The 15,757-nt window shown below is 39.8% G+C and overlaps 3 protein-coding genes across 3 annotated transcripts in view; 2 read left to right on the top strand and 1 right to left on the bottom strand.

Moving 5' to 3' along the window:
• Positions 1 to 117: 117 nt before the first annotated feature.
• On the top strand, positions 118 to 1,854 carry LOC136236630 (E3 ubiquitin-protein ligase LRSAM1-like). Its single transcript, XM_066026854.1, has 4 exons — positions 118 to 306; positions 361 to 1,033; positions 1,139 to 1,463; positions 1,520 to 1,854. The coding sequence occupies exons 1-4, from the start codon at positions 164 to 166 to the stop codon at positions 1,744 to 1,746; spliced, it is 1,368 nt and encodes a 455-aa protein (XP_065882926.1). The 5' UTR covers positions 118 to 163; the 3' UTR covers positions 1,747 to 1,854.
• LOC136236616 (pyridine nucleotide-disulfide oxidoreductase domain-containing protein 2-like) lies at positions 1,738 to 6,093 on the bottom strand. The gene is made up of 15 exons (XM_066026841.1): positions 5,894 to 6,093; positions 5,500 to 5,519; positions 5,283 to 5,450; positions 5,047 to 5,184; positions 4,341 to 4,494; positions 3,743 to 3,804; positions 3,592 to 3,689; positions 3,250 to 3,391; positions 2,816 to 2,953; positions 2,684 to 2,756; positions 2,480 to 2,630; positions 2,285 to 2,436; positions 2,129 to 2,235; positions 1,958 to 2,078; positions 1,738 to 1,911 (listed from the first exon to the last, which is right to left on the bottom strand). Exons 1-15 carry the CDS (start codon positions 5,979 to 5,981, stop codon positions 1,847 to 1,849), a joined length of 1,677 nt encoding a protein of 558 aa, XP_065882913.1. The 5' UTR covers positions 5,982 to 6,093; the 3' UTR covers positions 1,738 to 1,846.
• LOC136236594 (uncharacterized) overlaps positions 5,899 to 15,757 on the top strand; it is a 30,654-nt gene continuing 20,795 nt past the window's right edge. The window contains exons 1-6 of the mRNA XM_066026810.1: positions 5,899 to 6,473; positions 6,603 to 6,663; positions 10,670 to 10,895; positions 11,745 to 11,846; positions 13,168 to 13,215; positions 14,837 to 14,962. Of these exons, the coding sequence (XP_065882882.1) occupies positions 6,216 to 6,473; positions 6,603 to 6,663; positions 10,670 to 10,895; positions 11,745 to 11,846; positions 13,168 to 13,215; positions 14,837 to 14,962 (821 nt within the window). The 5' untranslated portion in view covers positions 5,899 to 6,215. The remainder of the gene's footprint in view (positions 6,474 to 6,602; positions 6,664 to 10,669; positions 10,896 to 11,744; positions 11,847 to 13,167; positions 13,216 to 14,836; positions 14,963 to 15,757) is intronic.

Here is a 15,757-nt window from a genome sequence, read left to right as displayed (position 1 = left end):
GTAAGACCCGCTTATTGAAAACAATTGTTTTAAATTTAGAATCATACGTAATGCACTGTGCTATTTTTAGCAATATAGTTGCTCAATCATGGTTGACTCTGTGTATCTCCTATAAAAGTACATTCCAGACTACAAATAGCTATAGGAAGAGACACTGTGCTTAATGATGGCAGAAAATACCAACGTCGGTCCCGTTGATGGAGAAAACATGGAACCTGAGCTCGTGGCGACCGCTAAACCTAGCCCCGTGGAGAAGCCGCAGCCAAGCGAAATCAACATCGAGCCACTTCTAGCTAGAAACAGGAGGTAAGAATAACGCGAGGTATTTTAGCAGCTAAATTATAAATTATGATGATGTAGCGAGATCATGTACGAGCTGAGGAAGATGAAACATGACATGCCAGTGACAAAGACAAAAGAGACTACCAAAAAGATGCTGGAGATACTTGCACGTCAAAAGGATACACGACTTGCTAAGTCAGCCAGCAAGAAGAAGAGAAAGCTCGCAAAGAAGTTCGAGCAAGCAGCGGAGCTGACCCGACAGGAATCTGACTCGACCATGTCTGAAGAGGTCCTGCATGAAGTGAGTAGGTTGCTGGAGCAACATAGAGTGACTGGGTTTCTTCAAAATGAAGTTGAAAAGGAACACCTTGAGCAAGTGCTTAAGGAGGTAATTGAGCATAAGGAGAACGAGCATCAACGTCGCTCACAGAGACGGCCAAGAAGACGTGTCCAGTTTGCTGATAGTGAAGCAGCAGCACCACCAAGGCTTAGGAACTCTGAGTCCAGTCCTTCTCTTCCCAGAAGCTCCATATCATCTCGTGATCAACAGCAACAAAGGCGACACTATAGGATGCCTTATCGTGATCAGAGCCAAATTCTCACCCAGCTGAGAGCCAGCCCAGCTCTAAACAGAATGGAACCAGAGCAACGGGATGAGCTGGTATCTGAAATCTCCAACCTGGTACAGAGGCAGCTGGTAACTTCAACTCTATCTGGAGAGCTGCGAGGAGTCTTAGAGCTTCACATCCAGGTATGAAAAATGATGTGGCAATTTGCATATATAACACACAATGTAGTGATTAATTGACTTGTACCATCACAGCTGTTATAAGTTCAACATTTTGTTTCTGTATAGGAGAGAGCTGATAGAGTCAGTTCTGGCCAAGGAGTGGACAATGTCTTGCAGTCACTGCACCGCAGAAACACATATAGTCGTGAGGCAAGAGAGACTCGCAGTTCCTACCATGAACAGCCAGAAACCTACAGTGAATTACGCAGTGACATAGAACAGATGAAGAACCAGCTAAGGGAAATGAAGCAGATGATGAGAATTAGTTTTGACCTGCAGATGGATATCCAGAGAGCCATCAGGCAGGAAGTAGCAGCTGCAATGGTAGCAGCTTGTAATATACAAACCGCTCATGTTCAAGCAGCCAATTTCACTTCAGCACCAGTGAATGGTAAGCAAGAATAATACAACCAAAAAACTTAAACATTTATTATTTTTAAATTATAGTGGTTGGAGCCACATCTACTGTGGCCACTGCAGGACAGCCCACACCTCCCATTGCTTCAGGTCAATGTATCATTTGTCTACACCGCAACATTGACTCAGTGATCTACCGTTGTGGTCACATGTGTGTGTGCATCACATGTGGTCTGGAGCTGAAGGGACAGAACCTGAAGTGTCCAGTGTGTAGAGCTCCTATCACCGACATTATCAGAGCTTATACCTCATGTTAAGGATTATAAACACACAATTATAAATGTATAACAGATGTCCATTTATATATCCCTCCATAATGTGTATGTGTATTTATATGTAATTCAGTGGAAATTGATTTTACTTCATGTCATTGAGAACCATTTGCGCTGCATGGTGGCCACAAGCTCCCATCACACCTCCACCTTCAAGAGATCACATGATCCTTGTTATATAACATCACAAGATTACCTGGGTGACTACCACTCCCACACAAATACATTCCTTTCAGTTGCCCACGGTAACAGGATGCAGTGTATGTGGGTCTAGCCAAGTATAATTGGTCCAAAGACATCGCTCCATGAAATATGTTCTAAAAGTAAACTAGCTAAATGGTAAACCATATAGAGTATATTAGCTTACCCCTCCAGTAAGCCCAAATATTCTCTCCAAGTCCTGAGGGGTAAGAACTTCCTTGTCAATAATTAGTTTACGAAATCCAGGAGCATATTCTTCGATCCAGTCAAATACTGTATGTAAATATGTAGTTACTAGTAGGACATTTCATTGTCCACTAACCAGTATTAGCATATGCTTCCCTATCTTGTTCAGTCCAGGGGCCAGTATTTAAGGTGTATGGAGTGTACTGGGTGAATATTGTAGCTACGTGATTACCCTTAGGAGCCAGTGTGGGGTCCAATACAGATGGAATACACATCTCTATCATAGGTCTAACACAGATGACATCAGTAAAAACTCTAACTTGAATCATACCTTGAAGACCAGTGGCCCATTTGAGCTTCTTCATAAGCTTTGTGGATAAGGTCCGTGTTGCAGGTGTTAATATGTATGGTAGCTTGATGATGAGGTAAGGGAGATGAACCACTGGGGTCAGCCTTAAAGCTGGGTAGACCTGATAGTGCCACTATACACCAACAAGTATTAAAGTACACCTTGTTTTAGAGGTCACACACTAACCATTGATTTTCGTAACTTGAGAAGAGTAATCATAAGAGTTTAGCTGTTTGATAAAATCCTCTGTAAAGCTGTCCTATCATTTACAATTTTAACTGATATATATATTGTCATACTGCTGGAAAAATAACTAACTTTAGCTTTTCGTAGTAGTTCCATATATGTAATGTGTGGTGTAGCATTGGAGAGTACAATCGAAGATCTCACTTCACTGTCATCTTCTAGTTTTACTCCAACCACTGACCCATCTTCTACTAATATCTCATTGACTGGCTGAAATGATAAAAATGAATCAACTATTGTGCAGAGCAGAACAAAATGTTTTAGTACATTACCTGTACTCCAGTTTACAGCCAACACAAAATTGCTCCCTGCATGCCTCACATAACATTTATATTCTGTTGTATTGAAGCTTGTTATACAAAATTATATCAAATGGTGTCAGAGACTAAAGAGACAGGCATGGAACTGTAAGTGCCAAGTACTTTCAAATATAAACTGTACATGCTCTTATACATACTCAAGTACTGATATGTACATGCTACTAGAGAATAGCATACATCACTTACCATTCCTGTCACAATCTCTGCACCATGTGATTTAGCTGAAGCAGCTATAGCCGAAGACACTCCTCCCATTCCACCCTCTACGTAACTCCATGAGTGACGACGTCCTTCTGTCTCTCCCATCACATGATGTAGCAATACATAACTACATGATGATACAATATATAATTAACAATAATGACTGAACATTCTGTTACAAAATTTTGCATGACTGTTTTATTAACAGTCCAGGAATTGCGATAAAAGTATGTATATTACTAAATTATAAACCACAGAATTTGTCTGTATTATGACATACATACACACACAAGTATGCATCTGAAATGCAATATGTACTTTCCTTACCCACTTCCTGGCAATCTAGGACTGGTTACAGCTCCAATAATGGCATCAGTAGCTAATGTGGCTCGTAATGGCTCTGAGACAAACCATCTGTCAACAATGTGATATTAACATACCGACATCAGTTGCATGGTTATCAGCTGAAAGAACTTATCTTTGAGGCTGGTGCTGATACTAGTTCAAAGAAACTAGGAAATTCTTTCCCCAAAGTCCAAACTGTAATAGACATAATCTGGAAGTGCACACACTCCAGGCTGATTATCTATATAAACTAAGTGTTGTCAGTCATATACACTTCCACCCAGACAAACAGTTTTATCGCTGAGTGTAAAATCTTTTCTTTCACACACAACAACCATAACACATTTACATACTAAAATCATTCCTTATTTGTTTGAACATAATATACATGTCTCTTTTAACCCACTTATTCCCCTGTCTAACTCTGAAAACAGATACGGAACAGCAGATGCATATGGAAGGGCTAGATGACAACATAACCATTGTTCCAAGCACAAGTGAGACCGCCAACACGGGACTACCATGATCCTAACAGTACTGTGATAGTTTGATGAAAATCAGTGTACAATTCTTAATCTCACTGTTCAATTACCCTAATAGAACATACACCAATTCTGTACACCAGTTGAAAATACTCTATTGAATAGTTTCTTTATTATTACTAGGTTAGGATAACAAACTCTACTGAAAATGTATATGGCAAACCACACAATGATGGACTATACACATACCACTAGTTAATGGAGGTACAAGTTGTTTCATTTTGCCAGTGATATTGGTCCATTTCCTGTTGAGAAGCTGTTGAATATCTGGAGGTTCATTGTCTATCAGTGGATAAATGGCTTTAGTTAGTCTGCCTATCCAGTCTTCATATATTGGGTATGCCTGTTGTGATAAGACACATTGTTACCGTAAAGGACACTTAAGCTGTCAGTTTGCATTACAACCTGATGAAAAAATCTTGAAGATCAAAGTCTCCTTAAAGGCATGCAAGTTTCATACACAAGGTACAACATACTTATAATATATATATTTTACAAACCACAAACTTTTGAGCCCACATGCCATATTATCCCACACTTGGTCACAAATAATAATATTTTTCACCACATCCACCTGTCCAATTAGTGTTTCTACCATGTTTGGATGGACAGAACTAACATACAAACACAAAGTGGCATCAACCAATAGTAAATGTGGATGAGTTATTTAATTTTACGATTAACAACTACAAAAATCATTTATTAAACAACTCTCAGTTTCTTTCTTATTCTAGATATATGTCATTTCCAATTGTGATATGAAATTTCACACATTATGTAATTTACACACATAGTCACATGTGAATAGTAAATTCCAACTTCACTGAATGGTACGTATTTACCAGCAGCTCATAAGCATCTTTCGAGTGCTTCATGAGCTCCTGTTACTGCTGACCTCAGCATCTTGTGTAGAAAACTTGGCAATTTCTTGTTGAGTTTTATAGCGTTCATGCCATAAAGCTAGTGACTTGTTAGTTGACAACACAGGAGTGTATGAAGTGGGATTCCTCAGGTATACTTTCAGTCCATGTTTCTGCAATGAATAATAATTCCATGCCATGTATATATGAAAAGCAAAACAATTTAAGCTGCTATTAGATCTACCTGTATACACAACAAAACTTTAGTTACCTTCAGTTCAAGGTCCTTTATAATGTAAGGTCGTAGTAAGCTGAGTACATAGGAGCAGCGAGAGAACTTAAAGCCTGGTACGATTTCTTCTGTGACTGCAGCTCCACCAAGGACAGGCCTTCGTTCAATAACAACAACATTTTTACCAGCTTTTGCAAGATAAGCAGCCTATGACGTTTGTAGTAATTAAGATGAGATACTCCAGTTGGTAACTTACAGCCACCAAGCCATTGTGTCCTACAGAACAAATATGTGTACATTACATAGTAATGCATAAATAGCTACTGTGTGCTGGACGTGATGTGCCTGGTTTTTTCTGGTAAGTTAGAATATGTGTAGTGTGTGCGTAGAGTGTACGTATAGGTGAATATAGTACATTAATACTTGGCTAGATGAAGCCTACATAGCACTCTGAAGTACAGAAACGCTTTGAGCAGAAGGCAAGTTGAACAAAATGTACATCTCAGTCTCACAGGGGGTGCAGCAATGTGTATTAGAAGTTTTATAAGGTCTGTCACAGTGATTTCTAATCGTTGTATATCATTATCTACAATCTATGGACTAGCTAACTAAAGGTCTCTGCGCTGTACGGGGGTGGGAAGTGTACTGACCTCCTCCAACAACGATGGCATCATATCTTTTCCCGTGTAGACTGCTGTTTAGTCGCTTTGTGTAAACTGTTAAACGGCGAAACGGCATCTTAAACGACTGAATCCTTTCAATCGGACTGATCGAGCCCCGGGACTGATCACTGATCGACCTGGCACAATCACCACAAAAAAATTCCGCATTCCCGTACGCATGCGTGTACGGACGTTTGCGCAATCTTTGCAGCAGTCGTCAAGCGAAAACGGAAAACGTGATGCAGCTGTCGGAATTACGTAACAAGCACACGTTTCCAGTGACTTCCTGTGTTGCATATTGTAGGTATCTATGCCATCCCCATTCCCACGCGACATGGAGGAAGAACTGAACAGTGTTCAATTACAAGAGGAGACTAGAGATACCAATAGTAGGAATTCGGTCTCTACTCCGTCATGGCCTCCTAGAAGAGAGCAACACACTCCTAGGCTTCTGCAGCTTGTACCTCCTCACAGTGAGCCACCTAAGGGTGTTTGCTTCAAATACTGGAAGACGGGATGTTGTGCTTCAAAGCGGAGTTGTAAATTTCTACATGTGAGGAACCCTGAGGTGAGCATGGTTATTGTATGTAATTCATTCATGTTAGCTGTTAATTGGTGTGTCCGTCTGTCCGTAATTAACATGTGTTGCTGTATGTGAAGGATTTGCATCAATTAATTGCATATTACCCCCCAACAGAGGTGGTGGAACAGTGATGGTTTCTTTGATGAATTGGAACAACTGATAGTCCACAATGTTGGTAAGTGAATGAATGTGTGTGATAAATACAGCCCCTATGTCTGGAGATTACTGAACATTTATATTCAGAGTTTGGTACCATGCCAAGTCCAAATAGTGAAGGTGTATATATTGATATTGAAATAGGGAGACGGACAGCTTTGCTTAGATGGAGGCACAAAAAGAGGAGCCGTGGCTATATAACACCAAGAGTATATAATAGACTCTATTATTTACTCTTGATAACACTGATTACCATTGTGTGAGGCAAGGATCATAGTCACAAGTGAGAGAACAGTTTTATGGGAAAGAGTCAAATATGGCTATTAGCCATTTCAATTAGCCTGTAGCTATGTCTGACTACAGTAGGCCTGTGGTTTATGTGCAACAGTTACTAATTGAAGGGGAGTTGGCCCAGTACATTTGGCCACACCTGTAGATTATGACATGAACCAAACAGATACACTGTGATCTCTTAAGCTCCACCCTTGTTCCTTTGATAGCTACTGAAATAGCAGCGGGTCAGTTTGCAAGTTATTGAGTGGATCAAGTCACCTTTCTGTTGGTTTGTAGTGAGCTATGTAATAATAACAATATAGAGTGTGTATTGTCATGTAATTGGTAGTCCAGAGACAAATGTCTCTGGACCAACCTGAAGTGTTTGTTGTTATAATGTCAGGTTGGCAAATTTTAGAGAAGTCTGTTTCAGGGATGAAAGTGGGTTGGGTCGTCCAAATTATCTGGGTCACACTTTGTCTGGATCTTATCTGCTTTATCACATGTGATTTACGTAAAAATTGAGTTCAATTGTACTGATGGTATTTGGCTTACATAGAGCCACGCCCACATATCAGGAATGTGTGTTACTGTCTGTAGGCATATATAAATGGAGTCGTCCTTACTTATCAAAACTGTGTACTGCTGGTAGGTGTAGCCAGGTTTTTTTGAAGGGGGTTTGGATTCGAAGTGGGATAACTTTAGGGGAAGGCCTAGGTACTTCCCCTAGACCATGTTTGAACGAAAATATGCATACACAAAATGGGTCCTTAAAAAGGTGCTGTTTGTGCATCTAACTAACTAAAACCTACACACTGCTATTTATGGAAACTATAAACCTATTGTACTACTAAGTAATCTTCACTTCCAGACAACGTACTGACAGCTGACTTCAATTTCCTAGCACACAGGAGTCCTCCACACTTGTTGGCAATACTTTCTTCCAGGTATACATTATCCTCGGCCGGTCTTCCTGTTGATGGTCACTTCGCTTGTGCTCCAATATATTCGAAGCATCACGTGGCAGCAATATGACAAATAAATAAACCATTCAGGTAAATATACATCAACTATCCACAGTTTGTGCTAACCTGACACATGTAGAACACAACCACTCAAGTTTATCGTAGCTGCTGCCTTGTAATTTCTCAAGACAAAACTAACCAATCATCCTTCGCCATTTCAACCATACATCACATGTGCAATTGATCATGTGATGCAATAGATATGATTTGCAATGGTTCAGCATCAATGCAATGTGACCCTCAAGAGTAGTACAGAGGAGCGCCAGTTGGCAAGTAGCTACTGGATAGCTCCAGGACTATAAGATTTGGTGATTTTTAATTTAAAAAAATTCTTTCTCCAAAAGGGGGTTTGTCTGAACCCCCCCTGGCTACACCCTTGGGCTTATTCTACTTATTGATTGCTGATTATATCTGTGTTTGCAATAAAGCACTGTTTGGTTAACTACTGACTTTAGATGATCACTATAGTAGGAGGGGGGGTCTGGCACTGCACAGATGTAGAGAAAAGATGTACTAATAGCAGATAGACCAGTGGTTAACCCTCAGGTGTGGAATAGCGTTGAAACTAGGTCACTACTGCTGACCCAGATAGTAATCTGTGTCAGACTCAGATTTGACCTGAATGTGGCTCGGATTAATTAAAACTGAGGCATGCGATATTTGAGTGCTCAACAAGTGCGTTAAGTACAAGGGTAGATATATAAAAACTAAGTAAGTAATTAGACAGTGAGTGCAGTTCCACGTAAGCTTGCAGATAGCAAGATACGTTTACTGCAAGTGGGTGTGGCTTTGTGCATACCTAACATCGTAATTACAAACAGTATGCGATGTTAAAGCTAGCCTGATGCAAGACTAGACCATGTCTCGTACAACTGATTGGTGGGCGCGGCTTTCTAGGCAGCTATACGCATGGATTCATGCATACCTACAGACTGCAATACCACCGATAATTGGGTGTGGCTGCATCTATGGTCATCCCAATAAGTGGATGTGGCTCATTAAAAAGCTGGGTTGCATCGGGATCTGATTATCAAATGGTATGGTAGTAGCTTTTAAGTAGGGATCACCCTGAAAATTTTGCACGCCGCCTAAAATTCTGCCTTTAAAAATCATCCTAGAGATATTTTACATGACAAAATCACCTTTACAGAATAGTACTAGTCCATATAATATATAGAACAGCATTAAATATAACAAAACACTTACAGGTGGCCAGATATAGAATTTTTAGAAATTTCCAAAACTCAAATAATTATTTTAGTCTCACTACCTCACTCACTGACCACAGTCGCAAGGCTAGAGGCCAAACGAAGCAGAGCATGGCCACCATTTTACGCCACAATAACAAACACCAGTGGAGTATGCCTTTTGGGGTTCCGACGAGTGTAGGCTCTCTGCACCTTGTCCTTTCTTTTATCTTCAATCAGGTTGCTTGTCTTCTTCATCCAACGAAACCATATCGAGGTGTTAATTTTCCATATCAACACTTTCTTTCAGCAACATAATTATATAGGCGCCACAGAATTATTTCAGAGCTGGATTTCAGAAGTGCTTCAGTCCTGGCACTACTGTAAGACTAGATATGTGCAAGTTTGCAATTGGGATCCCGTTCACGATAGGTTTGTGACCACGCCCATCAATTAAAGATCTAGGTGGACTAATAGCGATAGAATATGGAGACCACACCTCTTAACAATCTAACTGTTTACTTAACAGTAAACAAGATGACCTCAGCTGACTCTCTAATACAACAGTCACTCTAATACAACAGTCATGTATGATATTCTAATAGAACAGTTACATTGTAGCTAGCTGTGCTACAACAAAAAACTAAACAAACTAAAGTCCCTACTTTGGCATTGAGTAAAATAATTGTTATAGATAATGTGTCAAAGTAGGGACTTTCCCACTGAGCTATGCTGTAATACCATTATTCATCTCTTATTTCACTACTTTTTGTTGCGTAGACCCCTTAAATTTACAATTAAAAAAAAAATACTAGTAATGTGTTTATACACTTTGGTATTGTCCAACTAATTGATATGTGATGTAAAACGGGTGACCCCACCTGGTATCAATGCTGTTGTGGACGACACTTTGAAATTGTTGGTCTATAGAGACCTTTTTTATACCAGAGGGTAAACAACATCTACAGCTGTGTTTTCCTTTGTGTAACTATGAGAAAGTATGTAAAGTGGCCTTACCACTGCTGTTACCAAAATCAATAAGTTAAGTTTGGCTCCATCCAACTTCAGCTCCATACACGTAGACCAATCACTGGTTACTACTGAGCCATTTCTACTTCTACATTGTGTACGGGTTGTTGTGTAAACAACAAGTTCCATTTAATTTCAGACTTGAAGTTTTCCAACATCTTGTAGCTGTGGGTCACTGTACATGAGTTCTATTACAACTGGAAATTACATAGCTGAAAAAAAGCTAGTTCTTCCCTGGAACACATGCACACCAAAAGATTCTGCTATATGAAATTAAGTGCCAATAAGGATTACAATAATAATCAGTAATTTCCCCTAATACGACTGCCATGTTAGGGTATGTATATATTAATCATATATTAGTTTGAGAGGGTCTCCTGTGCACTCCTCAGATATGCCATTGTGTGAGTGTGTGTACAACACATGCATACATATATAGGTATATTAAAATAACTGCCTGTGTTATGTATGCTATGCTAGTTCTTTAATAGCTCCCTTTCTCTTTATGTAGAAACAGCTTGGCATTACATCAGGTCAAACCCTCCTGTACCTGCAGCCATCTTAGAGACAATAATTCAGACGTGTATAAAGGAAGCCTCATCTCCGCATGTGATCCTACCCAACATCATCAAAATTGCTGAGGGAACATTTGGCAGGATGTTGTACCTGAAACGCTGTCCTCGGGAATACTTTGTTTTGACACTGAAGTTTTTTTCCAACAATAATTGCAACACTCAGTAAGTACTGTCTAAATTTGTTAAAAGTTTTGTCTAATTGGTTGTTTTGAAGACTTTACTAAGCAAATTATATGGTATAATAGTACTATACATTAGGGATCATGAAGGTTTGGGCTTTTCTGGCCAAATATATCACCCCAAAGCCTCACAATACCTTTGTGGTGCCTTGGCAGTATTGGTGAGATATAGGGCGGCCAAAAATGCTTCCAATAAGTTGCTACGAAATTATATTATTATTTTTATTTAGCAGAATGTTTTACTGACTACCTACCTGATGCCTTCAGACAAGCATAACTTGACAACCACAAGGGCTATGGGCTTACTGTTAGATGTCGCTTTAGCCTAACTGGTACTTTTTGGTATACCACAGTACATTCAATGCATGCTCCGTGGACTTACCTGTGTCCTCCTTTGTGTCCCATTTACCTTTGCTGACAGCAAAAGGTGTCAATTTGTGATAGTACAGCTTGATGGTTTTCCTACATAACAGGAATTGTCTGAGTTTTCTGTTGTGACTGGATTGATTGCAGAGGTCCTTCACATATTGTTCTTTGGCTGAACATTGCTGAAAGCGAAGCATAATGGCACTAAGGTTTTCAGTAATAATTGGTAGTTGGGGCAAGCGTTCAGATGTGAAATTAATTTAATAGCATACCTGGTGTAATTCTTCCTTTTGGTGGTAGTCATAATAATATGTTATACAAAGTAAACAAACCAAGTAGAAGGAATTTTCAGTCTGATTAGGAATTTTTTCCTTCTACTTGTATACCTTAGAGTTCATTCTGTAAGGTTTTCACTTCTCATATACATGTAGCACTATTTAATTTCCATTTATATTTCCATATATAGAGCATTCTGGGTTGTCCAGGAGATGAAGCGGAAAAATGGTTACTTATTGTCTAAGGAGATGGCAATAAATTTGATAAGTTGTTATCATCCACCTGCCACTAGGTGAGTGTTTGTGCGCGACGCCCGTGTGTGTATGTGCATGTGTTAATGCTGGCAGACATCATTTGTAAGCGATGTGGTTAATGGCAGTATCCCTAACTGTGGATCGAGACCAGGCAGACTCTCTTGCATGCTGGTTTGCATCATGCATACACCATGCTTTGCATGAGGTGGACCACACCTCTGACTCAGGCCCCTGCAATTATCTATAACCTGTCCACCCTCCTGGGGGTCCTCCCATCTGGCCTAAATTTCAATAACTTGTATAAAGTTATTTACATCCCAGTGCATGGGAGTATCAAAGTGTTATAACTACCATACAGCTAGACAGAGCGGCGCTGCTACTGTACGATATATTAGTTATCACCCAGTGATAACTAACTTATCACCCTGTTGCGGAGCCACTCAGTCCCTTTCGTGACATCATAATAACCGCGAATGGCATTGTTTACCAATGGAACAAAGAGCCAAATAAGGAAATATTGATACAAAACACCAATACAGCACTTAAAACTAGCTAAATCTTACAAGAAAACTGTTAATCCTTTACACAATAACACTACAAGTTACCAATGTGATAGTTTAACAAATGTCAAGAATAGTCCGTTACGATTTTTGCTCCAGCAATCACTCCCAATGGTCACTATGGTGAAGAACTAACTTTCTCTAGCTTCATCGTTCTATCTCGGACTATGGTAGCCACTTGTTGGTCTTTATTTTTCTCTTGCACACCACGCGACACCACCATACCAACTTCTGACGAAGGCGAATCGTACCTGGAACCGCTGCTTCATAACACCACCCTTCGCTACAGTTTGTAGGCAGTATGTAAGGTCTCTTGTGGCTACGAAGTAGAATCTCCACACAATTCGGACGAAATCTTGAGCACAGTGACAGGAACTCAAACCGGAACTTAATTTACTATCCGTAAACTTCTGCGCACTCCCGCGCACTGGGATATAAAATAGTTATATCCCGTATACTCGGATGATATCATTGTTATTACACTCGTCCTCGGCTCTGCCTCGGACTCGTGTAATAACAATGATATCACCCTCGTACCGGGATATAACTATAACTTACAGTCCCCTGGATAGGTGAGTCCTCTCTCCTAGTCTAAATTCAATTGGGTTATTCAGTGTCCCCTCGCTGGTGGTGTACCTTCCATGGAGGGTTGGGGGTGGAGATGGTGATCTCAGGAGGGATGATGATCTCCAGACAAGCAAAAGTGTGTTGTGCATACGTGCATGTGGGTGTGTGTAGCTAATTATATATATGTAGTGATTATATAGTGTGATGATATTTTTTCATTGTTAATTTGTAGACTTCAAGATTTACTTGTGTGGCTAAACAATGCTGGCCTTTTTAAGAGGTAAGTGTTTAGCAATTGTCACCCTAATTATTGTTTGTTGCTGGGTGAAAAAAGTTGTGAAATCAAAGGTGACGACCACGAAATGGCTACAATGATGTTGATTTTAACAATGCACCTATCCATTATCGGTATTTATATCATTGCAGCCCTTTCATGGTTGCCGCCTTTGATTTCACAACTGTTTCACCCAGGCTTTTGAAGGCCGCATCCTTTTATCCAGTTTTGATGTTTTTACATGAATTTCATTTCTTTTTGTATTTCAAATATCCCAAAGCCAACCATAAACTGGCTTTGAGGCTTGTTTTTTACACTAATTTCTTACTATCTGCAGATACAATGATGATCACATAATATTGTACTCTACCAATACAGAAAAATACCCACCAATCCAAAGCCAATTAAAATAGCTGTAGTGTACTACTACCAATGCTGACTTTTTACATATGCACTTACAAGGCAAAAACAATTGTAAATTGTGGGGTCAAGATACTCTAATAAAACAGTCACCGTGGGGTTTTAAAAAGTGCATGAAAAATACCAAAAAAGAACTCACCAGCATTTGAACCATACTGAACACCCAAATACTTCACCACTGAGCCGCTTTATCCCAGTTCACTTGATAAATGAAAATTCTCTACTCACTGCTGTCAACGTGAACCACAGAAGGGTTGAGCTGTGATGGTTAGCTTATATAATAATTAGACACCGAGATCAAGGGAACTAGACAATTTAATAACCCCGATGGCCCAAGGCTGTAGTGTCCTGAGTGCAGCGAGGGCGCTACTAAGGGCCAGAGGGGTTACTAAATTGCTTGGTTCCTGTTGGTCGCGGTGTCTAACTAATTTAGACTATGGTTTAAAGTACATACCTTTTTAGCCAGAGCATTAGGGTGGGGTGAAAGAGCAATGCATCCTAATTCTTACTATTAACCACTAATGTATATTCAGTATTTTCGATATTTCAGTATCAGAGGTTTATTACAGTGGCTTTGTTAATACAGCTGTACCTCGGTGTGATATATAAAAGCCCTATCTCTTGTTTTTGTATTTCTTAGCATATAACACAAATTTTTAAAAAGCTATAAAAATACTCTTCGCTTTGGTGTAGTTAGTGGCATATACAGAATTGTCTGTACTAGGCGTTCATTTGTGGCCTGACATTTTTTGTTGTAAGGTTCGCGAATCAACAAAACCAGGCATTTATATGAGACCGACCATAGTCTGATGCAATATGTTATGATACTGGGTAGGCAGCAAGATGCTGGTAATACCCAGAGGTACAGCCCAAAAGATACATACAGTTCATGCAATTAATTATGTGTGATACGTACTGCTCTAACGCAACGTCATCTCACAAGAGTGCAAGCAATTTTAAAACTTACTAATTAAAGGGTGTGGCACCCATTTCACTTACGAGTATTCATCCCAAACGAAATGGGATGAATACTCGTAAGCAAAATGCCTGCCACATCTTTTAATTAGTAAGTTTTTAATCGCTTGCACTCTTGTGAGACAACATTGCGTTTGAGTGGTACCATTTATCATGTGGCTATATAATTTAACAAGCAATGCTGCTAGTCATGAAGATGATCTGCACTTCAAAAGTTTTTTCATTTGTGTAGTTTGTATAATCGACTGCCTCAGCATATCACCATGGAAACACTACTGTCAGAAGTGTTGGATTACCTGGAGTTATGTGCTCGTCATCAAGTGAAGATTCATTATAGTAACACTGCAACTTTAGTGAAGTGAGTGATGTGTGCGTCTTGTAGTGCGTGCGTGTGTGTGTAGTGAGACGCATTTATGCTAGTACACGTGTGATCTGCACACATGTACATACTAGAGCTCCCTAATATACAGTGGTATGATAAAGTATATTTTTGCATACCGCCGTCACACTTTTCTAATCATACAGTATACTAATACTGTATATTAGGGGTCATGGAGGTTAGCACGTTTTCACAAAAAAGTATTGACCAGAAATAGCCTCCAATAGCTTCATGGTGCCTTGGCAGTATCAAACCCGAAAGTGTCTCCAGAACGGCCAAAAACACTTCAGAAGGTTGCTACAGAATTCAAATTTTTTGTAATTCAATGAAATTTTCTACTGACGGACTGACTAATGCCTTCAGACAAACTTAACTCGATAATGGCTAAGGCTATGTGCTTGATTTTTTCACTGTTCAACGTCGCTTCAGACAGCTGAAGGTGTCAATTCACGGTAGCTAGCTCAATGGCTTTCCTATGTTGGATGGGACTCGTCCGTATTTTTCATGGTGATTGGATTGATTGCAGAGGGCTTCTTCTACTGTACTTCATTAGTAATGCTGTGTAACAGGCTGAACATAGCTGAAAGTAAAGCATAATGATCATTTCACTTTCGAGTCGGTCATTGACAGTTGGAGCACGAATCGTCTGTATTTTCTGTGGTGACTGGATTGATTACAGAGGCCCTTCTCATACTGTTCTTCTTTGTAGTGCTGTGTAACAGGCTGAACATAGCTGAAAGTGAGGTGTAATGGTCACTTTCGAATTAGTAATTA

Source organism: Dysidea avara, chromosome 10, assembly GCF_963678975.1.
Source record: "Dysidea avara chromosome 10, odDysAvar1.4, whole genome shotgun sequence".
Classification (NCBI taxonomy): domain Eukaryota; kingdom Metazoa; phylum Porifera; class Demospongiae; order Dictyoceratida; family Dysideidae; genus Dysidea; species Dysidea avara.
Note: the sequence above shows the minus strand (reverse complement) of the source record. Positions and strands in the feature narration are given on the sequence as shown.

What these genes read in the sequence shown, in the direction of transcription:
- LOC136236630 (XM_066026854.1), top strand. Translation starts at nt 164, where the DNA reads ATGATGGCAGAAAATACCAACGTCGGTCCCGTTGATGGAGAAAACATG. An exon ending in CTTCTAGCTAGAAACAGGAG is followed by an intron (nt 307 to 360) that starts GTAAGAATAACG and finishes ATGATGATGTAG; the next exon opens with CGAGATCATGTACGAGCTGA. An exon ending in TCTTAGAGCTTCACATCCAG is followed by an intron (nt 1,034 to 1,138) that starts GTATGAAAAATG and finishes GTTTCTGTATAG; the next exon opens with GAGAGAGCTGATAGAGTCAG.
- LOC136236616 (XM_066026841.1), bottom strand. Translation starts at nt 5,981, where the DNA reads ATGCCGTTTCGCCGTTTAACAGTTTACACAAAGCGACTAAACAGCAGT. An exon ending in TGCCATCGTTGTTGGAGGAG is followed by an intron (nt 5,520 to 5,893) that starts GTCAGTACACTT and finishes TTTGTTCTGTAG; the next exon opens with GACACAATGGCTTGGTGGCT. An exon ending in GACACAATGGCTTGGTGGCT is followed by an intron (nt 5,451 to 5,499) that starts GTAAGTTACCAA and finishes CAAACGTCATAG; the next exon opens with GCTGCTTATCTTGCAAAAGC.